At 39.8% G+C, this 25,153-nt stretch overlaps 1 protein-coding gene across 1 annotated transcript in view; it reads left to right on the top strand.

Moving 5' to 3' along the window:
* Nucleotides 1–6,801: 6,801 nt before the first annotated feature.
* The window catches only part of wwc1 (WW and C2 domain containing 1), an 84,099-nt gene continuing 65,747 nt past the window's right edge, over nucleotides 6,802–25,153 (top strand). Inside the window, 1 exon segment of the mRNA NM_001102742.1 lies at nucleotides 6,802–7,101. Coding sequence (NP_001096212.1) covers nucleotides 6,983–7,101 — 119 coding nt within the window. The 5' untranslated portion in view covers nucleotides 6,802–6,982.

The raw sequence follows: 25,153 nt of genomic DNA, 5'->3' as shown, positions 1-25,153 counted from the left end.
GCTGCACTCAAAAGCTCCAGTATGCTGGGATGGAAAAAATGAAGTGGCGGGATGTCATCCCACTGCATTCCATCGAAAGGTCTACCAGAAACTTTAAAATGATCTACTGGTAGACCGCGATCTACCTTTTGGGCACCCCTGGTATACATAGACAATGGAACAACACACACACTCCTTGTAGAAAGTACCACAATAATATTCAAACGGGGACCTCAGCACTGTTAACCACTGAGCCACCATGCCACTCAGTGGCATAACTATAAGCCATGCCCCCCCCCACAAAAAAATCTTTGAAGGGGCCATGCACGCACAGCCGACTGTCCTCAGCCTACCTTCATTCTGCAACCTCCGAATCCCACAATTCCCTGCACACGTGATGTTAATAACGAAAGGAACATTATAGTGCAATGCATTGTGGGTAATATAGTTCCTGCATGCTGTCTGTAAGCTGTGGTGAAGTTATTTCAATTTGTAACATCAATGTTTCAGTCCCTCCTCTCCTGCCTGGATTTCGAATGATGCAGAAGAGAAAAACTGTTTTGCAGCTCGATCAGCATCTGGAATCAGATCACAGTGATTCGACTTTAACTATAGAGGATGCAGGCCCTGCTCTCCTGGTTCCCCGCAACTGTGGGGTCTGCTTCCTCTATAGTTACATCTGTTATGCCACCCACTATCAATGTGTTATGTCATAGTTGGTTTTAAAAGACCTTATCACCACTGCAATGTCACAAAAGATTTGACATACCACAATGGCACTAAAACATAATTATATATCATGCTACTTTCCAATCCCAAGGATTAGGAATGATGACAAGGAGAAAGGTGCATTTTGTTCATCTGCTGTTTAGATGCCCCATGTTACATAAGCCTTAGGATCAAATTATATCACTTTTGTGAAACAAAATCTGACAGAAAACTATAGAGAGAGAAAGCGCATTGTCCCTTACAACAAAAGTTTCTGCTTGAATTCACCAATGAAGAAAGTTGCATATTTCTGTTACAGTTTTGTTTGGTGTATCTATTTTATGGGAATGTTTCCATCCTTGTAACACTTGGTGAACTTTTCATTGTATGGCCTGTAAACATTCATTTTACAATGGAAAAAAAATACTTGCCAAAGAATCTGAGGAACTTACTTAAATGATATTGTCACCCTGACCTTGTTAATCCAGTTAGTCAAGTAACCAACTGGAACTACATTCAGCGAACTGCTTGCATTTTGTGTATTCCTAGCCGAGAGCAGCGGCAGAGAACATATTGTAACATTCTTTTACTCACAAAGAGACTTTTCCTATAGAAAAACCAGTGAGAGAATATACCAAGGGCAGCAATTATTTCAATTATTGAAATGCTGAAAGTAATATATGTTCTTTGGTGAGTGGTGAGGCTGAAAATGTGCATAAACAGCAATTGTGGGAGCTGGGAACACTACAGGTCCGTAGATGATTTCCTAATAAATTATCTGAATGCAAATAAAGAAAATGTTCTCTGGCAATCTAGTTGGAGAAATGATTCTCACCTAATTCAGATCATATGCAGTTTAGCAATGCTCACAGTAGTTTCCAAGAAACCAGAGGGGCCACACTCCTTCAACTGCAAGTAGGCCAGTCCACACTGGTTGTTGCTGCTGTGATTGAATAGGTACCACAGAAAAGTTAGCCTCTGCCCCATACAGTCCTGCTCAGTCACATTCCACCCCCTAATCAGCATACCAAGCCCACCACTAACCATCAAACCATGGACCACCCCTAATCTAGCACCCTGCGCAACTAAACCTGCCCCTAACATTACTGCTTAATTACAGCACAGGCTCACCGCCCCTAACCTGAACCCAGGTAGGCTGTGTGAACACAAGCCCACCCATACCTTTACTGTCCAATTAGATAGATAGATAGATAGATAGATAGATAGATAGATAGACAGACAGAGATAGATAAATAGATAGATAGATAGATAGATAATAGATAGATAGATAGATGGACATATGATTGTAGGGCTCAATTTGCAATCACTCTGGACACTTTTCCTCCTTTACTCTGCATTGAGTTTCACCTAAAACTACTTTCCTTATGGTTACTTATGTCAAACCTCTCTGAACCCTCATGTAACCCTCTCTGATGCTTTCACATTCCTCATCTGTATAACACTTCTCCATATTTTCTTTACCGTACTCCCAGCAGTCTTTTCTTCTTATTTAGGAGCAAGAGGGCCCACTGACACCTGGGCCCACCAGGAGTTTTTCTGGTATCTTGGTGGGTCAGTCCGACGCTGGTCTGACACCTTCTTTAAAGTGTCAGGGTTACATTCACTTTGAGGTAAAAATGAGACAGAGACGGTTAGCATAGGGAGCACCCAGTGTTTGCTTTGAAGCTGTACAGTATAAGCAGAATAAAGAAAAAGCACTCTTCCATTTTACTTGTGCCTCTAGCCTATAAAAATAGGGTAATTTTGCACAATACAGTATGTGTGCAGTAACAGTGCAGTAAAACAAAAATACAGTACAAAATACTGTACAAGTGTTGAAACTTATTTCTAGGTGAAGCTTTGCAGTATTTAAGTCACTTCTGTAAATGGTATACAATTTTACTATAAAGACACAAAAGTAATTTTGCCCTCCAGCACTTTTCCAAAATAGGAAAAATTTATTTTGTATATAGAGAATATAGGGAAATTCCAGAAAAGGAAAGTCAGTAATTGGATATACAAAAACAGGACCAGCACACAGAAGTACTTGCCTGGCGATGTTGTCGAAACACCTGACAAAGGGATATGCCCCCAAAATGTTTTGTTTCCACTCTTTACTAATAAATCACAGGGAAACATTCACAGGCAAGTGTTTTTGTGAGCCGGACCTGTTTTCATATAGACATTGAGGAGGGTGTCGATTTCTCCCAGTACTGTAGCACCGGGTAGCCAAGACAGGGTGTGTCTGCAAACTTTGTATAGTAAAGTCAGTAGGTGGACCCCTGAGTATGCAGAGCTCTAGAAAAGCTTGCTTGGTTATATAATATTGTAATATTGCAAGGTGCCTGTTTACTAGACAGGATTGCCATATAATACCTGCCTTCACAATAAAATAATCAGCTTAGGTTTGAACACCAAGTAAACACCTTATGAATACAGCATTGCCAAACACAGGCAGATCTGCATTCAAAGTGAGGCCCAGTTCTCTAGGAAAACAAAAAGTTGTGCCTCAGGGTGGAACCTGCAAGGCAAGGTGCAAAGTGCAAATAAAGGAGGGTGATTTGGGCCTGTTCTTGCACTTTGCTGCAACCTCCTGAATGAAGAACCCTGTCTCCAAGAATATTCGACAGCATAAATTCTACAGCACATGTTGCTAACCACCCCCTTTGATGTTGCTCCCAGCAGGGGAGCTGCTACTATCAGCGGCGGATTTCAACCCAAAGCTACCCCCATTCTGCGCCCCCAGTGAATTCTGCTTTAAGTTAAGTGTTAGTCCCACTATATTGAGGCTGCTGTGAATATGGCAGGTATGCTTGACTGCCACACACATTGATTACACAGACAAACGGCATACTCTTGCTATAATGGTAAAAAAAGGTGTGAGTGTTCCTGTTGTTGCTTTCTAATATTAAATATAAGTCAGCCTGCAGATAAGTGGATACGTGCCTGCACCCAGAAGCATTGATTCCGGGTGGGTGCAGGCACACATAGGCGATGTCTGCCAACTAACACGAGACTTGGCGTTTGTTGGAGAATATCAACTGTGTGGGCCTGCGGCTGGGTAGATTCAATGCTTCTGGGTACAAGCACGGGAAGATTTTCTAAGCGTACAGGCATAGTGTCAGTCTGTGCTTATCTGCACGCTGACAATATCCCTTGTGTGACCTTGCCCCAAGGCTAGGGCCCCAATTACCAGTTTACTTTGTGAGCTGCCCAGTGATGTAATCTGCCACATTTATGGTGCTATGCTGGAGGAGCTTATCCCCATGGGTGGTTTTAATGAACTATGGAAAAATAAACCTAGTCAGTTACATGGCTTTAAATACTTTATCTAGTTTGGGGACATCAATTTACTCTCAAACACTGTTTGTAATGTTCCCTTAAAAAGAGTATAAAAGAGTCCCTATATCTTGCTGGATCCAGAGAACAACACCATGCTAGGGGTAGGGGGATCTGTTATCCAGAATGCTCGGGAACTGGGGACTTCCGTATAAGGGGTCTTTCTGTAGTTTAGATCTCCATGCTTTAAGTTTACTAAAAAAAATAATTTAAACATTAAATAAACCCAATAGGATTGCTTTGTTCCAATAAATATTAATTATATCTTAGTTGGGATCAAGTACAAGGTACTGTTTGAATATTATAGAGAAAAATTAGGATCATTTGTTTAAAATGGAGTCCATGGGTGATGGCCTTTCCGTAATTCTGAACTTTCTGGATAACGGATCCTGTACCTGTAGTACATAAATAGATGTGTTGGTGAAATAATCTAAATTATTAGAATTTAAAATGCAGCCAAAAAATTTGTGAAATCAGTAAAGCAGTCCTATCTCATGACAGTTTCCCAGATTCACTTTTATGGTAGCTTATCTCCTAACAGCAGGTATGTTTATTCAGGTGCTAACAGGTCCCACCTGCCCCATTATCCTCATTAAAAACAAAAGGATCTCTTTGATAGCACTCAGTTTTTACAGGGATCACTACATTACATTTAAATGCATTTAAAAAAGGAGGATAATATTGAGGGCAGGTGGTAGAACAGCCAGGACCTGGCTAAAGGTGGCCATACTTGGCGAGCGGATCTTCTGCCGATATCCCCACCTACGGGTGGCCGCTATCAGGTGAATTTAGGCTAATTATAACGTCTGTAATGAGCACATCGGCTCGTTTATGCGGTCCCCGATCCAAGTAAATTTTTTAACCAGCCCGATCAATATCTGGCCGATTTCATCGTTGCTGCCCCTACAGGGGCCGATAAGCTGCCGAATTGGTCTAAGGGACCAATATCGGCAGCTACAATGGACCCACGTATGGCCACCTTAAGTTAAAATGTATATGAAGCAGAGAATTACATATAGCTGAAAGCGCAAGACTGACTTCTGTATGTAAAGCTAATATGATATGTAGCAGGACTGAGGCTATAGACTCGTACGGTAGATATGGACAGAGGATAAAGAATGACTTATGAAAGAGAGTGAACGTAGGAGCCTTGGCCATGATGTCGCAAGGGGGAGCTCTGTGGTATGAGAGAGCTGATCTCTGAGGGAGCACACAGCCCAGCACTAAATGGTGGATTAAGGGAAAGGATGTAAAAGGGCAATATTTACTGATATATATTCCAGTTTGGTAAAATTCTTTAATAAGAATTAAAGAATAATAATGCACTTTTGCACAGTAAGTGGGAAGTGAGAGGGGTGGTTGGGGAGGTTCATTTTACTCTAGGGGTTCATCCAAGTCTCACAGCTGTAGGTCAGTCTATGTATCTCCCCAAACAAAAAAGTCACCTTCAGCCTATGATTTTAGGTAATAATTCAAATAAACAGAAGGTAAATAGTTTATTTTTGTTTCATTTTAAACCAGTTATCTTAAGGGATATTGCTATAGGAGTACCTTGTGGCCATAAAATAAATAAAACACAAAACAAAAATGATGTAATACATATTTTTTATTAAAAAAAAACCACACACACAGAAATATGGAGCATGCTGCAAAATCACAGCTAAGCATAGCAATAATTATCTCAAAGAATGACATAACGTGGATGGTATAGTGTATGGCCAAAAGGATCATTTTCCTGAAAGCAAATAATTCTGCCGGTGTATGGCCAGGTTAAATCTGAAGCCCATAAGAATGATGGAGGAAGGCTGAGGCGTGACGCCACCCGGGGGCGGGGCCAGGGCATTTGCTTGAGGAGGGATGAAGGATGACATCACAGGTAGGAGGATGAATGGGGGAGCTGGGACCTGTCAGGAAAAAGTAGGAGAAGTTCGCATGATTGACATCGCAGGTAAGAAGGAGGAGGGATGAAGATGAATGGGCAGGCGGGACCTGCCAGCACGAAGTAAGAGGACTAACAGTCCTGGACTGTTACCAGCAGTGGGGCAGATTGTGAAAAGGCTTTCTTAGCAATAAGGGGCTTTTAAAGAGGCTGCACTTTGGGTTTCCAGTAAGCGTGTGAGCGCTGCATCCCGCAATCTTCAGCTCTCAGGGAAAAGGTGGGCTGGGCACCGCCGCGTCACGTGTCCCACTCCTGCTGCTCTCTCCGGAGTGCACGTCTATTACCTGGAATACAGTAATCACCTGGATGACGTTATTACTGTAGTTTCAGAAGCATCAGAGACCGAAAGCCAAGAAGCTGCCGGGGCAGCGACAAGCGAGAACAAGGGACGGGACGCTGTCTGTGGCCCCTTTGAGGAGCAGCCCGAATTGGAACACAGTTCATGGTTTGGAATCAGCCCGACTACCTGCTCGGAACTATTGCAGCACGTAGTGAGCCCCTGGATGAGCCGGACCCTGGCAAGGGATGAATTTCTGGCAGCTCATGCAGGAACCCGGAGCGTTTCGGCAAACATCGTCAGATGGTGGTGTGTGAAATCCTGAGCTGGTGGGGGATCAGTACATCGAGGGGAATCCGCCGGTGCAGTGCAGCTCTGGCTTGGCTGCAGGCTGCTATCACTAAGCCGGGAGTGGGGGGATCACCCCCTGGGTAGGAGAAACATAAGTGGCCCCAATGATCAACACTCAGGATTTTCCCTGGGGTACCCACCCCATTTATCCCTACTGATTGGAAAACTTAGGGATTCCACTGGAAATATTCATTTTGTGCCAGTACTTGGGATGCCCCTGGATTGCTTTGGCACAGGTGTTCTTCTTTTATACCCCTGTTTAGCAACTGGACTTTAGCATTCCTGCTTATTGCCCCTTAGGTAAAAAGCACCAATTCTGTTTTTATACTCCCTGACGGATTTAGAACCCCCTTTGGGCAAATTTATGGGGGACAGTGCCCTTTCTGGAGATGATAAGGAAGGAGCTCCCTCTGCCAGAAGGCTGGGAAGAAGCACGAGATGTGGATGGCAAAGTGTACTACATTGACCACACCAGCAAGACTACCAGCTGGATAGATCCTAGAGACAGGTATGGCCAAAATCCGACAATGTTTGCTAATGATGGGGTCACATAGAAGTTGCTAAATAGCACCACAAATTATGTTTATTGCAACTTAGCTACTACATCCAATCAGATGAGGCCACAAGGTCATGGCCTAGGCCTTTGTTCTACTATTCGTCCTAAGCATATGCATATTAAAGGGGATTTTAAAGCTACAATGCCGCCAAATGAAATTAAAAAAGTAATGCAAGCCAACTTTCCACTAAAGAGTCACAAAATATTTTTAGTGGTTTTCAGTTATTTGCAAATGCATTTGCTATTGAAAGCAGTTCTGTACTATTCTGCACTGCTGGTTCTGTCTCTTGAAAGAATGTAGCAGAAGCCAGCCTTGCAGGCTTCCTCATAGGCTCTGTTAGTCAGATAGCTTCTGCTACATTGTTTCAAGAGACAGAACCAGCAGTGCAGAATAGAACAGAATTGCTAAGGAGGAGAATAGAAAGGCACAGGCTGATAGTGATTTTAATAACAATTGAAATCCACTGAACATTTGCAATGACTGTATATTGGAAAGCTGCTTTGAACTACAACTTGTTTCATAAGTCAAAATATTATTGACATCCTCTTAAAGTACAGACTTGCAGCAGTACCAGCACAAACTCGTTGCACACACAATTAAATTGTATGTAGCTTAATCCCCCCTGAGAAAACCTACTAATGACTAGACTTTTAGCCCCTAATTCATTAAGCCTATGCATAGGCATAGTATAGTGATGGGCACCACAGTTATATAACCTTGGTTTCTCACCCAAATTGTGGCATCAGTCATTATTATGTTGTGCGCACATGTCGGCGCTATCTTAATAAAGGAAAATAATAATTCTTTATAAACAACGATTGGGTTGACAAGTTGTAGCTATTGTTCAACTACAACTTCCTACTATAAGTAAATACTATCCCATAACAGATGTAGTGAAGCATATTGGATGTTCCAGATATACTATGTATAATCTTAGGTCCCTGTTGCCTACACACACACTATTGTCCATTTTATTAGGAGCCAGGTAACTTCCCTGTATGTTTTTGGAGTGAGGAAGGAAACCCATGCATGCACGGGGAGAACATACAAAGATTTTACTGAGTGCCAGTGACCTGGCTGGTATCAAACCTATGATCTCAACATTGTAACTATAAACTAACCCCCACATGTGCTATAAAGACGCAAAAAGTTCCTCTAGGTGTAGTAACCGTACAGCAACCAATAAGATGTTCACAGGTGACCAGTAAATGCTTCCTCCTGATTGGTTGCTATAGGTGACTAGACCCATAGAAAACTTTGCACCTTTTGTTACATAACACTGTATGGGGCAGATTTACTAATGCACGAACGGACCGAAAGCGTCCGAATGCGTTTTTTTCGTAATGATCGGTATTTTGCAATTTTTTTGTCGCTGTCGCGACTTTTTCGTAAATTGTCGCGACTTTTTCGTAGCCGTTACAACTTGCGTGAATTGTCGCCGTCGCAAAAAAAATCGTATTTTCGCGCCGAGTACGAAAGTTTCGGATTCATTCAAGCTTCAGTATCGTGACTTTCCTTGGGCCAGGTTGGAGCTGCAGAGTGCCATTGAGCCCTATGGGAGACTTTCCTTGGGCCGGGTTGGAGCTGCAGAGTGCCATTGAGCCCTATGGGAGACTTTCCTTGGGCCGGGTTGGAGCTGCAGAGTGCCATTGAGCCCTATGGGAGACTTTCCTTGGGCCGGGTTGGAGCTGCAGAGTGCCATTGAGCCCTATGGGAGACTTTCCTTGGGCCGGGTTGGAGCTGCAGAGTGCCATTGAGCCCTATGGGAGACTTTCCTTGGGCCAGGTTGGAGCTGCAGAGTGCCATTGAGCCCTATGGGAGACTTTCCCTGGGCTGGGTTGGAGCTGCAGAGTGCCATTGAGCGCTATGGGAGATTTTTCTTGGGCCGGGTTGGAGCTGCAGAGTGCCATTGAGTCCTATGGGAGGCTTCCAAAAACATGCGGAAAAAAAATCAAGTCAGAAAGGTTTGCCCGCCGTTTACGAGCGCTCAAGTCGCGACAAGTCGTAACGGCTACGCAAAAGTCGCGACAATTCACGAAAAAGTTGTGACGGTGACGAAAAAATCGCAAAAAATACGGAAAAGTAGCAAAATGTTCATTTCCAATCCTATTTTTTCCCATTCGGATTCGTGGATTAGTAAATCAGCCCCTATGTGTTAAGACTTGGGCTAAATCAGTATCAATACTGTTCCATTTAACACCAGGAAAATGTAAGCCTTAGCCTTGGGTCCAATCCCAGTGCATACTGAATAGTTTATGCGTGTGTATTTCACAGGGTATGTTCCATAAAATATTCTCTCACACACAGATCTTTGCCGCCAACTAACCACATAGAAATTCTGCTACACATGGCCAATTGTAAATGAAAAAAAGAAATGCAACAGGTGCTTTTATTGCACTTTGTTACTATGGTTGTTATTAAATTTTATAAGTCGCCAACATATGCAGCAGTGTTTTACAATAAATGGGCGTTTATCAAACATACGTATTACATACAAATACTTATACAATAAGGAGGGTCAAACTGCCCTTTTGGGACACTGGGAGAAATCCCTGTGGCCCCTGCCCACCCCGGGAAGCACTTAAGTGGCAACCAGAGTTTTGCAGCTGCGGGTGGTGACTGAGGTTTTACAAGGGTAGGATTATGGGTGGCTGAAGGAAGGAGGGACCTGCTCAGTAGAACTTAGATCTGAAAGGAGGTGGGAGTAGGAGACACACGATTTACATATACTTTTAAAAAGCAGCAAGTAAGATTGGTAGCTGGGCAGCATTTTAGGGCAATAGTCAGAATAATTGCATATCTAATTGTTGATCTTTGTAATGTCAAGTTTAGTGGACGCTTATTTCTTTTCTGTAGAGGCCCAGCTGGTGTTTCTTATTACAGAACTTTGTATGAAATCATCTATAGTTACACACTATTATCTTACTAAACTAGTTTGCTGATTTTCTAAACTGTTCACATTTGATACATTAGTATTTGTAGCCAGCAATTTCTTTGCCCCCCTGCACTGATGGTTCTGACTATTGAAACAATGTAGCAGAAACTAGATAACAAACCCATGAAGAACTTGTGCTGTAAATACAGGAGAAGTTCTTCATGGGTTTGTTATCCGGTTTCTGCTACATTGTTTCAATAGTCAGAACCATCAGTGCAGAGGGCAAAGAAATCAGCAGTATACAAAGTGCGAAATGCCTCACTTAACTCTGGTTACAATTAATTTATAACAAAAAAAATGTATTTTAATTATAGGGGTTGCCTGCCAAAAAAATTTTTAAAAAGAAAATCTTTACAGTGGAAGAAAATATATCATTCTATTATACAATTTCAGTGATTTTTAAAATTATCTAGAAATGTATTTTCCTGTGAAATTAGTTTCTCTCTTTCCTATTCCATTCTCTGCACTTCTTCTGACTGATGAAACAATGTTGCAAAAACCAACTTGATAACAGCCCTGTGAAGAAGAAGAAGAGTTTTGGCTGGAGTAACTTTGTTTCAAGAATCAGAGCAGCAGTTCAGAAAGGGGACAGAAAGAAACTGCTTTCAGTATTAATTATATTTACAAATAACTTTTAAATTCACTTTAAAGTCAGGGTTGAATGTACTGTACACTCGCATCAATCCAGCCTTCACAATTTACTGGAAAGAATGACTGGGCTAATACCGACAGGGCTAATGGAATTCTGGGCTATGGTCCGATAGAGCAGCGGTTCTCAACCTAGGGGTCGAACCCTTTCACAGGGGTCGCCTAAGACCATTGGAAAACACATATTTCCAATGGTCTTAGGAATAATTTTATGGTTGGGGGTCACCACCACATGAGGAACTGTATTAAAGGGTCGCGGCATCAGGGAGGTTGAGAACCACTGCTCTAGAGGGAGGCTCTTCATCACCCTTCCACTATGTTCTGTGGCTAGCCACGAATAATGGTCATGCCACACTCTATTGTGGATACTCTGCCCTAAGTGTTGTACAAGTAGAGGTAACTGCTATATATTAAATGTGTCTCCATAACTATTACTTTTGGTGTTTATCTGGACAGAGGTAGGAACAGCCCCTTTATAAGTGCGCCATGTTGGCACGAATAGTGTCAAGTTGCATGCCTTCGATTTCAGTACAGGTATGGGACCCATTATCCAGAATGTTCGGAACCTAGGGTTTTCTGCCTCCAATAAGAATGAATTGTATCTTAGTTGGGATCAAGTACAAGGTACTGTTTTATTATTACAGAGAAAAAGGATATCATTTTAAAAAATGTGAATTTTTTAATGTAAAATGGAATCTATGGGAGATGGCCTTTCCATAATTCAGAACTTTCTGGATAATGGGTTTTCCGGATAAGGGGTCTGATACCTGTATTATACAAAAAAGTAACTAATTTGGTTTTCTAGGTGATATACATGCTCCTAGGTGCCATTGCAAGTGAGATTTTGAAACAATTTAGGTTATTATCAGAGTAGTGTGTTTGACCCTATATAGAACAATGGCATATGCCCAGGACATTCGCATACAGAGTATTCAAATAACCTACAATATATATATATATATATATGCCATGTTGATATCAAAATTGAAATTGCTGCTAGATATGACTCCTCTTATGATAAATTCGATGCTGAGATTAGACATATCTATGACTATGGTAGTGAAGGCTTTTACTATTGTGTAATTATTATGGTGCTCATATAAGGTCTTTATCAAATGTGTTTTTATGTTTTTAATCCGGTATAAAAGGTTTACGTTTACACATGTACACTTCTTACTTTTTAAGGGAAAAGAGTGCACAGAGAGCATATCTGTTGTCAGTAGGGGAATGCAATATTTACCCCCCCCCCATAAAGATAATTTTGCACAGCTCAACCAGATTTTCTTTAAATATTACCCCGTATAAAAATCAATATACAGAGCAACAAGGAGAAAGTGGCACATGTTATGAGATACAGGAGGGCAGAGTTCCCTGCCTCATAGAGCTTGCAATCTAAATGTGACTGTGAAATTAATCACACCTTCTTAAGCTATAGAATAAACAATGTGCATTTAGTCCAGAGCTATGATCAGTTTGTGGCTTAATAAAGCAGCTGTTATCTTTCTGTGTTTGCAGCACGATTACTCAATTAGCTGATTGCTATGTACGTGTAAAACGTGGTTGTTAGAGGAATTTCAGCATACATTCTGTTACAGTTGCCACAGGAGCCAATTAAACTGCAGCAGTTTCTCTGTCTCTGGAAAGACGGGTATATATTTTGTTTGGTATTTGACCTTGTTTTCATGCATTTTCAGAAGATGGAAAAAAAGGTGTTCAGTTTTTAGCGGAAAATACTGCAGTATTGGAGGTAATCTTAAATACGTAGGACCTGGAGTTTTCTGGAAAGGGATCTTTCTGTAATTCGGGGCACCATGCCTTAAAGAAGTCATTCCACTTTAACTTTGAATATAATGTAGCCAGTGATATACTGAGACATTTTTATTTTTTTGTGTTTTTTTCTATTATTTAGCTTTTTGTCAAGCAGCTCTCCAGTTTGGAATTTCAGCAGCTATATAGTTGCTTGGGTTTTGTTTACCTTAGCAACCAGGTAGTGGTTGGAGTAAGAGACTGGAATATGAGTAGAAGAGGCACTGAATAGAAGGATACAGTATAAAAAGTAACAATAATAATAAAATTGTAAGCTGCCATAGTTTTGGTTCTCCAGGGTCAGTGACCCCCATTTGAAAGTTGGAAAGAGTTTAAGACGACAAAGGCAAATAATTCGAAAACTATAAATAATGAAGATCAAAAAGCAAAGTTGTTAGGAATAGGACATTCTGTAATATACTAAAAGTTAACGTAAATTGGAACAACCCTTTTCAGATTAAAAAAAATCATGGTTAGGCTAGCTTAGTTATCAAGTCCTGTGGGAATTGTTATTCTTGTATTTCTGGATTAATGTTTTATAGATGGCTTTTAAGAGCAATCTAAAGCCTGGCAACCTGATCTTCAGTGTAACTTAGCATAGAGCTTGTGTACTATTCCACAGTTACACCAGCTCTGCAATGTAGATACAGGCCCATCCATCTGTATACACACAGTTTGCTCCCCTTGAGTTTCCCTGCACCCCTAGTGATGGCTGCTAGCTAAGTACCTGCACTGTGACAGATGCTGCCTGCAGTGCTGCCCAGAGATTAAAGCCCATGGAAAATGCCAGCTTTGTCTTATCACATGCTGCCATACACAGCGAGAGACAGTTATACATTGAGGGCAGGAAGCCATTAAACTTCATGTATGACTAGAAGTTTGCACAAGCTCTATGTGTGGTTTAAAATCCATTATCAAGGGGATATCTGTTTATCTATTGGGTCTTTGGATCTGCAGTGGTCTAATCAAGGTACAGAAAGTCCTCCACAACAAAGAAAAGATTAAAGGTGGCAATACATGGGCAGATTTTAGAAGCTGATTCGGCCCCTTCAGTCCAAGTCGGCAGCTTATCTGCTTGTATGGGGCACTCTGATTGACCTACCTGACCAATATCTAGCCAAAAATCTGCCATATATTGATCAGGCAAGTTTAAAATCACCATAATGAGGACCACATTGGCTTGTTGATGCGGTCTTGGCCCCGATTGCTGTATCCCCACAGTAGTGATATTGCCCACCTCATATCAGTGAAAGATCTTCTTGTTTTGACCTCCCTAATAAGAGCAGATCTTTTAATGTATGGCCTTAAAGCACTGCACCACACCATCTGACAATTACTGTATATACTTGAGTATAAGCCTAGTTTTTCAGCACCCAAAATGTGCTGAAAAAGTCACCCTCGGCTTATACTCGAGTCGGGTGCCATGGGTCCCTCCAGACTAGCACCCTCTGTCTTTTGTGTGCAAATTAGGCCACCCACAACCAGACCCTCCAGTGCCCTGGCCCGCTCCCAAATTCATCTTCATCTACCGTTCTCACCTGTCCCATTCTGCACTAGACATTGCACTTTATATTCTATATAATCTATATATAGTTTTGAATGATTTTAACTCTTTGTGTTTTAGCTGGGTTGCTGATTGAACTAAGGGGGTAGTACTCTTAAGGTATCATTATTGATACCATATTGTTTTTGTTGACCCTCTTCTCCACTTACAGAATTAATTTACTGTTTTCCTTTTAAATAAATATTTAAAAACATATACCCCACTGATGCCTCATTTAATGTAATTGTATTGGTATTTATTTTGATTATTGAAACTTTTTTTTGCATTGCATTTCCCACCCTATAGGCTTATACTCGAGTCGATAAGTTTTTCCAGTTTTCTTAGGTAAAATTAGGTACCTCGGCTTATACTCGAGTATATACGGTATGTATAATGTTTAGAGGAAAAGCTGTACTCAGAATAGACTATAAATTCTTTAGCAGCTATACTTCAGCTCAGATGCACATTACTGCAGTACCCCTTCAGCAAAGTAGCCAGAGACCCTGTCTAAGATGCTAGCTTTAGGGGTGTAAGTACACCATTAACACAATTTTATTTTTTGAATTATGTATATATAATGATCTACAAACCCAAGCAATAAATAGGTATGCAAGTATATGGTGGCTCATGATGGTATCTAACTAAAAGTAAGAGGTTGTGTAGGTAGCATATAGGTGTGTGAGGTAGAGCAGGACCTATGCCAAAATTCAGGTCACCTAAGGGTCCAGATAATAAAACAAGGGGTTGTGACACTCACCCTATATATAATTATAAACTGTCTATACAGTGCATCAAGAGAAATTATAAACAGTCTTAGCTGCTAGCTGATTTTTCCTCCTCATCGCTAGAGCAGTACCCAGTACAGCTAGAGCAAGCAACTTACTCCTCCGGAAACAGACACACAATCTATATTATGAATGGCTTTAATTCATTTAAATGCATTGTGCATAGCTTTACAAAAACTGTTACAGTCTGCGGAATTCATTTAGCTGCTAACTGGTAATACAGCATATGGTCTAATAGCCACGTGGTTCAAAGGTAGGAGGAGGTTGAAACTGTTTCCATTTCCCTCATATGGTGGGAGAAGCTTGCGACTATTTAGAAAGGGTGTATTCTCTTTAAATCATATGACCCATATCAATTTCAGCATGCCTCTGTGCTGTCATGGAGTGAAAGCAGAAGCACATCGTATTGTATAGGTACTGCCAACTACTGCACTCTTCGTGGTGACACCTTGGCATTTTTGCTTTTGTCGGCAAAACTATACAATGGCTCCTGCTTAATGTTGCCAGAAAATCAATTATCTTAAAGAAATTGTGCTGTTGCGCACTAAACATTGTGCATAGCAGTGCCAAAAATCCATTGTAACGTATACCACTTATTCTCTGTTATCAGATACAACATGTTAATGGTTTGGCCCTAAAACTGTTGCTTTACTAAAATGCCCAGCAAATGCCCTCACTTAAAGAAATGCAGGGCCACAGATGGCAAATCTCTCCACTAACAGAATAGAATACAGGGCCTAAAGAGCATTCATTTCAGCTTGTTTGCTACATTGCTTTTCATGCTTGGGATCACTTTAAATGGCCGTATAGTTATTAGCCTGGGCTTCGGAGTTGTTTTATATCATTGCAACCTAATGTGCAAGGAATGTGTGCGGCTGAATGGTTAACCGTGGTTTCTTTTTATGGCCCAGATAAATGATTAGTCGGGCTTCTAGTCTTTGCTAAAGGATTTGTGCATTCTTGGCATAGCCTAGCGTGGTATGTGAGCTGCATTGAGCTCAGTGTTAGTTTGCTGGGGGTATGGGACTGAATTCATTGCTGCACTCCCAGCAATATGGTTAAAAGGAGGCAGAAGCACTAAGTCATGTCAGCGCTTTCTCTAGCTGGGGATTTTGTGCAAACGCACGCACCCCTTCATTACTGGGCAGCAGTGTCCTAAATAAATTCAATGTAGAGATGGGTGCAGGATCTATTTCATGGGTCATTTGACAGCTCGCCTTAAAAGTCATAAAATCTTAGGAATGGCTTGGAAACTGTGTCTGGAAGAGGTTCTCAGGCCCCCAACAATGCCAGTTTTGAGGATACCCTCCCAGGGGCACAGCACGGTCTGCCAAAATAACTGAGCTATTGAGCGATTGTTCTGTGTTTTAGAGAGGAGCTCGGAGGGAGTGTCAGGCTGCATTGCCTCGCTGTGTTAGAAGGTTCAGGGGGACCCAGACATCTAACTTGTGCCAGGGGGCAGCCATTTATATTATGAACTGATAAGGGAAATGTTTGTATTATGCCAAGAGCAAAACTGGGAATCTATAACCCTGTCAGGGAGTCAAAAGGCAATCACAAGCTCTCTGACCCAGATTGCATAATATTGTTAGGGGCATTTCTTATTAGTGACATATTTTCCTTTAAAAGAAAAAGTATAAGTGGCAAATTGAGTTGTTAGTTATTAGTGTAGCAGTATTGGGTCAACTTTAAAGAGATAGCAGTCAGTGTTTTCTGCACTGCCTGTTTTATACTGATAATGTATAGGAATTTCTGCCCTAATTTACAAGAATCGGCATGTTGCCCACCTGTGAGACACCCATTTGTGAGCTATGAGCCTACCTAAGTTTAATTCAGCTGCTGAGTATTATCAAGTAGGTTAACAACAGTTTGCCTTAACAGTTTCCTTGTTGAGGCAACTTCGGGCGACTTCGCAAAGCCAAAGTGACGCATATGCCATTCCATCGGCGATTCACATTCATGCCGGTTGGAAGGTATTTCAGAGAGATTAATTGCCCGTGGTAGCAATCAATCAGAGCTAAGATTTGCAGTCAATTGTCACTGAATTATGATATCAGTGATGCAGATGCCTGAACTGATCAACCAGCTTTTGCTTAAAATGAATCACCATTTTGCTATATACACAATGTGAGTGACAAGGTTTGAGTAGTAGGACTGCTCAAATATGTTTATATAGAGTCTGCATTGCTATAGGGTGCCCACACACTGCCAGTGCCAAACAATCAGATCTAGGGCTGATTTGGGCGCCCATGCACTGTGATATATGGAGGCCCGATGGATGAGAACCAAGTCAATGTGCTGATGCGCTCCTTAAGTTACAGAATATTCAAACTTGTCCAATTGACATCTGCCCAATTTTAGGCTATATAATGGACTGGCAAGTCCATTGGGGGTCCCATTACTTAAGGTGAAAAAAATAAGTAGCTACTATACTTGAGATTTTGGCACTCCACACATCCGTTGGTAATTCCAAAGGGCAGGTGTTTTATCACCCTCCTCATATTGCATACAATATACTGGAGTGAATGGAAACTTAAAATGGACTGTTTAGGGATCAGACAGCACATAGTTGCATCCATTGACTCTGTTTTGTTCTTAGAATACTGTAATTCATTTACTGACATTTACATGGCTGTACTGTTTCCACACTATAAAATTTACACTAGGAATTCCCCAAGTTCAACAGGTTTCAGTAGGTAGGAAAAAACTTGTTTGCAGTTCAGAAAAGGTTGACTAAGTGCCTTATCTTTGGAAAAGTACCTTAGCTGGTATTTTTATTCCCATTCAGTGCCCTTTGATATGTATGTCCCTGAAGATACCGTACAGGTGAATAGAGAGTGGTGGAATTTCACTGTGGTGAAGGTGTGGAATTCTGTCCCTGAATTGGTTGTACTGGAAGGTAGATTAGATTTAAAAAAGTATTGGAACTCTTCTTACTCTACTTACTAATGGGATCACGTTTGGTCACAGGCATTGGATCACGTTTTTGAGTCCGGGAGGGAATTATGTGTTTTTGAGGCAAAACTGAGACAGATTGGATGGGGTTTTTTTTTTAACTTCGTTTGCATCAATCTAGGCAACAGATAAAGGTTGGGCATTAGTCAGCCCTATCTATTATACTGCTATCCCTGTTATGTAACTATTATCCCTTGGGATAAAAAAAAAAAAAGTCAAAGCTGATCTTTCTCAGCTATATATATACGGGTATGGACTGGTTAACCAGAATGCTCGGGACTTGGGGTTTTCCGGATATAGAATCTTTCCCTAATTGGATCTTCATGTCTACTAAAAAATAATTTCACTGTTAAATAAACCCAATAGGATTGTTTTGCCGTCAATAAGGATTAATTATATCTTAGTTGGGATCAAGTACAAGGTACTGTTTTATCTTGTACTTGATCCCATTGAATTATTTGATTAAAATTGAGTCTATTCTCAATTTTAGTCTATGCTAATACTTATAGGGATACCGTGCAACTGGGATGGCTTTGTGGCATGTGTTGCAAAAAAGGAAAGAGCTAACCAAAAAAACCAGCACAGAGTATGTAATAAGAAACTCTCTGGTAATCAGCTCCAGATCATCAGAACGTGACATTTACTACTGGAACTGAGAAAAAGATGAAAAAAGCTTTATGCAACAAGAAAATCTCACATTGCCTTGTACTTTATTTCTCCTGAAGGCCTAGCTATCCATTATTTAAAACAGATTGGAATAAAACAAATATGGAGAGAGTTTTTTGTTTAGTTATTCCACTATGGGGGAAACATATCTGTATGAAAATAGTGTCCAAGCAGGAGTTTTGTAGTTGTAAATACTTATGTTTTTAATATTAATAATACTAATATTGTTTTTCTCATTTTTGAGCTGAATAATATGTTTCCTATCTGTTATACATATCCATGCCCTGCTAAAGTTCAGGTCTACCTGGCAGTTTTAAATTGCATATTTGCCAGTTAATAAGTTGCCTTCTCATTTGAATTCTGCTTCATTCCATGTTTCTAACTATACTTTACAACACAGAGTGAGTAGAGCATGGTTTGTTTCTAATCTTCCAACTTTCCATTCCCTCCACCTGGAATTTGCAGAGCGCAAGCAGCTCAAGGAGGTATAATTATATATTAGCCAAGCCTTTCCCGCTTGTATTGCCACTGGTCCTACATATAAGAATTGGTGAGTGTTTTAGTAACAAAAATTAATAATGATTAACTGGAGAGAACTTTGGTCTAAATAACATCCTCCCATTCCTCATTGACTCTAAAGAATCTGATATGCAAATACAAAATTGAAATAATCAATCACTATTTTTTAGATTCTTTAACTTGAATTCACATTTAGAAACCCTGTCTGTGCTGGTACTTAAAGTGATAGTGACACATGCCTGTAAATGATGTGTAGTAAGGTATTAATAGTAAAAGGGCACCTCAGTATGTCTTTTCTTGAACCTCCAAACCACTCACCAGCCCTTCCTTACAGGTCTTGATTATCCAACCAGGCTTAAGGTGAGTTTGGAAAGCCAATTCTGTCACTCATAAATGGGGAATGGTAAAATCCTTCTGTAGGCTGTAAAACAGTTTACTTTTGTGCTCAAGCCTATTAAAGGATTGTTCTACTCACAGTCCAACGTGCTTGACGGAATTGACTCCTTTCCCAGCTGCAGATTTCCTATTCTCACCTCTCCCACACTATGTAATAAATTGGTATACCACATACCAATCATTTTTTATTTAAGCAATGCAATGACCTCAAACCTACCCTATAAAACATATAAAAAAGCACAATGTTTTTGGATAGCATAGGCTATACATGACACTGACATAGGCTATACATGACACTGACATAGGCTATACATGACATGACACTTCATCGGCTTTCTATCACTTCTCATAAGCAAAGGCTTTAGCTAAGATATATGTAAGCATGTTCTTTCCACAACCTTGGTGATCCATTGCTGGAAATTACAGTGGTATACATTTTAAAAGTACCATGGTTTTGTTTCAGATATTATAAGATGAATGCATAGAAGTTAAATGATTGTCCTTTATTTAGATAGAGCAGACATATACATCATTTACATTAATTCCTTCTCCAGTGGAGCAAACAGACTAAGGTATAGGGTAGTTTCTTCTGATCAAATAATAAATGAATATACAGGTATGGGACCCATTAGCCAGAATGCTTGGGACCTGGGGTTTTCTGGACAAGGGATCTTTCTGTAATTTGGATCTCCATACCTTAAGTCTATTAAAAAAATATTTAAACATTAAATAAGCCAAATAGGAGTGTTCTGCATCCAATAAGGATTAATTGTATTATTTTATTATTACAGGGAAAAAAGAAATCATTTTTAAAAATTAGAATTATTTTCTTATAATGGAGACAATGGGAGATGGCCTTCCCATAATACAGAACTTTCTGGATAACGGGTTTCCAGATAACGGATCCCATACCTGTACTATAGCCTTTATTTTTTAAATGTCATAATTAAATACATGTTATTATGTTTTAGGTGTAGGATCAAGGTATCTTGATTTTTTTATTTTGTAACTTTAACAAATGCTTGGCAAGTGAATCATAGCCATTACTTGAATTATGCCTAGGTCACAGTGAACATTTATTTGCACACCTAACATTATCCTGATGACTTACACTAATGATGTCATAGCCTGGAAATACCTAGCACCACATTTACAATTTGGGAGAAAAGTGGGTTCCAGAGGAAGCAGGGATAACATTAAAACAACCTGCAGCTATTTCCCAGGTTGGAATTGAAATCTTGACCCCCAGTGTTTAAAGGCAAAATTGAACCACTGTGTAATGCAAAATAATGCAGTAATGCTTTACAAGGAAATGTTGTACTTGCTGTACTTGCAGCAGAAAAAGCCAGTATGGTGTATGTGTATATATATATACCAGCAGAGAGTGCTTGGTGAACTTTTATTAAACCAAACCTACAGTATTACCTTCAATTCTGGAGGGCATGTCTCAGAATGAAAGTTGACAAGTAGTAAAGACATTTTTAAAAATGACTACAAAATGGTAGTAATTAAAAAAAAAACATGTAAAAAGACTCGGGGATGATGTTTTTGCCACTTTAAATACACGAAAGAGCTTAGCAATGTCCAGAGGCAATTTCTTGGGAGGCAAAATAAAAAGAACTAGAACCTGCAGTGAAGCTCTAGAACTGGGATTTCCTCCATTTTTTTTTTACCTGTGTGCCACTGTCAAATGTCAAAAGAAATGGGGAGCAAAACAAGCATGGAAAATGTTCATGAAGGTGCCAAATAAGGGCTGTTATTGGCTATTAGGTAGCGATGACTGCGTCGAATAAGTGTGCGCGAGAATATCATCCCACCAGTGCATGTACGTTCATGCATGTGAACACAGTATTGTGGTCCACAAATAGGAGAGTTTGGAGAGGTTTTTAGTTGGAAGGAAGGGGATGTTTGTGCATTTAAAGGCAGTGGCACCTAGAAACAGTATATCCTTCTGAGGAACAGTAGGGGAATTTGGGACACCCAATTGGGATTTTATTCTATATTAAAAAGACATACTTCACTATCCAGTATTCCTGTTTTATCCTGAAGGTTATAAAGGCTTTATGTACAGTATTTGTTTGGCACATATACCTTCTACATCTAGTGAGTAGATAAGTGTTTTTATTGCACTGCACTTTCACTAATTGGTTTTACACGAGGCAATTGGTTATTTGCACGGGAAAAAAGATTCAGTATTTTAGAAATTCTGCACCAGGAAGATTATTTTGCTCTGTCCCACAGAGTTTGTTCTGAAAGTTACGAAATTTTTGTATCCGAACGATCGTAAACGGCGCAAAAACCTCTCTGACTTTGAGCCTTCAGTGCATGATTTTGGAAGCCTCCACAGGACTCAATGGCACTCTGCAGCTCCAACCTGGCCAAAAGACAGCCACAATACCAAAGCTTGAATGAATAACAAAACTTTCGTAGTCGTTGCGACAAATACAATTTTGTCACACAATTTGACACAAAGCTCGAAAAAGTCAAGAAAATTAACGAAAATATTGTGGAAAATACGCAAAGTCCTATAAATTAGAAAAAATACAATTTTTTTCCATTCGGACCCAATCGTACTTTAATGAATGTGCCCCTTAATGCGATATATAATTTAATCAGACTGTAAAGCCCACACTAACATATGAAATGACTGCTACTCTAAGGGGCTGATTTACTTACCCACGAACGGGTCGAAATGAGTCCGATTGCGTTTTTTTCGTAATGATCGGTATTTTGCGATTTTTTCGTATTTTTTGCGATTTTTTCGGATTCTTTACGAATTTTTCGTTACCAATACGATTTTTGCGTAAAAACGCGAGTTTTTCGTATCCATTACGAAAGTTGCGTAAAAAGTTGCGCTTTTTTCGTAGCGTTAAAACTTACGCGAAAAGTTGCGCATTTTTCGTAGCGTTAAAACTTAAAAGGTGCAAAGTTTCGCGTAAGTTTTAACGCTACGAAAAAAGCGCAACTTTTTGCGCAAGTTTTAACGCTACGAAAAATCGCCAGATTTTAAGCAACTTTCGTAATGGCTACGAAAAACTCGCGTTTTTACGCAAAAATCGTATTGGTAACGAAAAATTCGTAAAGAATCCGAAAAAATCGCAAAACATACGAAAAAGTCGCAAAATGTTCGTTTTCAAGTCGGAACTTTTCCAATTCGGGTCGGATTCGTGGGTTAGTAAATCAGCCCCTAAGACTGAGAACCTGTTTCCCACGCAAGGCTTAGCTCTCACACGTCTTTTACAGGGCTACTCCCTCTGCAGCCATTATAGGAAAGGCAAGCAAGGTGGAGCTTAAACCTTGCATTTTTAATATAGCTTATGCCTGCTTCATAAAAGTATTATTCTACATTGAGTGTGCAGTGATTTCCAGTAGAAGTGGCTAAAACTGCAGCAGAATTTCAACATTCTTATGGTAATTATAAGGACTTTGTACAAAGCCGCATACATGAACAACACAAGTAAGTAATTAGGAAGACCAAATGGGCCTGTTGTTCTTATTACATTGCTATGTTTCAAGTGAGTACCTCCCAGAAAGAACATACAGGTGCGTGCTGTTTGTCAAAGGCTGAAAAGGGTTGGTTGTTTTTCCACATTCTGCCAGATTTATTTAAATGGAAAGCAAAACAAATTATAATGCGCACTTGACCAAGTGGCTACTTAGTTGTCTAAGCTATGTATTTGAGTGTTCACTTCAGAAATCTAAATCTTTCCTCCCAGCAGAATTTTTTTGTTAATGGGAACTTTTTTTGTCTCAAGCGTTACAGATTATGGATCCCACACCTGTAACCATGCTATAAGGCTAAAACTGTTTCCATCACTCCACTTTCTCAAGTATTCTCAACAGTTGTCCAACAATTTCTCTTTGCTTTACCATTAAAGTCTACTTGTCATTATTTTACAGTTTTAAAATTATGTTTTTGTTAAGCATAACTGTTCTTTATTGGGGCAGTGTATTATGTGAATTATGGAAATAACTGGTATGACAGCTGACATGAGTAATGCTCCTGGTCCTTTAAATCTTTAGCATTTGTTGACTGATGAATGGAGATGATGTACTGCAATGCCTACTTTTCCAATATTACACCTGTTTGTTGTGCACACTGTTTCTGTGATCAAATTACACCAGTTAATAGTGTTGATAGTGTTCTTTGTATGAATTCTGAACTTGAATGATAGTTTACATAAAAATGCTTGTTTATTATGTACCTAGTCTGCTGTCTGTATAAATGTGTGTGTGTGTGTGTGGACCAAGAATTTTCCATGACACCATTAAAGGCTGTATAGTAGATGATCCCTTTAGCTGTCAGATAGTTAAAGGAAAAGATTACTTTTAAGTGTTAAGGAGGTCGTTTACAAATGGTCGGATTTTTTTTTTTTTATTCAATTCAGATTTTTTTGCTCTAGAAGTTGTAGGAAAAAAGGTCTTACATTTTTCAAGATTTACTAGAATGGCTAAAAATCCCAATCCGACAATTTGCCAGCTAAAACTTACCAAGTCGTGTAGAAGTAAATGGCTCCTTCTTTTGCTTAAAAACTTCGGAGCTTTCTGATTATCAATGCTGTTTTTTGTCCAACAGTTTGAAAAAGTAGAGGTTTTGGTGGGATGATTTGAAGAATTTCAGTTTCCCGACTTTTTATTCTGCCTCTTTATGGCCTTTAGGTAAAAATGCTATCTTTATGCACCCAATAACTTGTTGAATATGTGACTTTAACTTTGTTATTATTCTTATTGCTAAGGTTGCCACCTGGTCAGTGTTTGACTGGCCTAGCCATTGAATCAAATGCCTATAAATTTGTAATGCCTTATAAGTTTCTTGCTTCCCTGAGTCTCTCTGCTCCCAACCACCCCTTATAACCACAGGCCCACCTCTGCTCTGTCTATTTCCCCACCCCATCCACCTTCTTCCGCCCAACCCACCCATTTTCCTGCCCCATACATAATAGCCCTGCCTCCAAGTGGCGAAATAACCTGCCCATGATCCAAAGGCAGGTATTAGAAAAGAAAAAAGGTGGCAACCCCAATTTATTGCTTATCTTTCTATCAGGGGTGTATAGTGAAACAACTGTGCAACAAAAATGTATCATTCAAAGACCACAACAAATAGCAGGGTCAGTTGAAAAGTTTTTAGAATAACATGTCTGCATCTTAGGAAAACATACAATGCATTAGTCAACACTTAATAAAGTCAGGAGGGCTTTGAATGGAGCCTGCCAGCCATCCACTCTGAGGGTAATTTGAAGCATGACATGCATACAACTTGTTCTGTGACCATCTGGACATTGTTTACAATTTGACCTTGTTCTGGTTGAAGAGCTCAAAAGAATGAAGTGCTTGAGATTATGGTTCAAGCATTATTGCAGTTTCAGTAACACGCTGTCAGTATCAGGCACACAGTATGATCTATTCATGAGATGACCATATTTTATTTAGAAACATGGCTAGTATAGATAGAATTGACTGAATTCCCCTTTCTCTCTATAAAAGCTGGAAAAGGAGAGTCTAGAAAATGAACCTTGGTTGAAATAATAGAATTTCCGTAAAAAATGTCAATAATAACATAGCAAATGTGTACATGTTTAGAATTTCCTTTGGCATTAATAGGGTCATAGAACTTCTTGGTGATTTATAAGTTCCTTATATTTTACAGTAGGGGTACATTATTCACTATATATATTTTTAATTTATATTATATACAGTATGTGTGTGTATATATAATATAAAATGCAGAACAGTGTGAAATTAATTAATTC

This window comes from Xenopus tropicalis, chromosome 3, assembly GCF_000004195.4.
Source record: "Xenopus tropicalis strain Nigerian chromosome 3, UCB_Xtro_10.0, whole genome shotgun sequence".
Classification (NCBI taxonomy): Eukaryota; Metazoa; Chordata; class Amphibia; order Anura; family Pipidae; genus Xenopus; species Xenopus tropicalis.
This window is presented reverse-complemented; position numbering and strand designations above follow the sequence as displayed.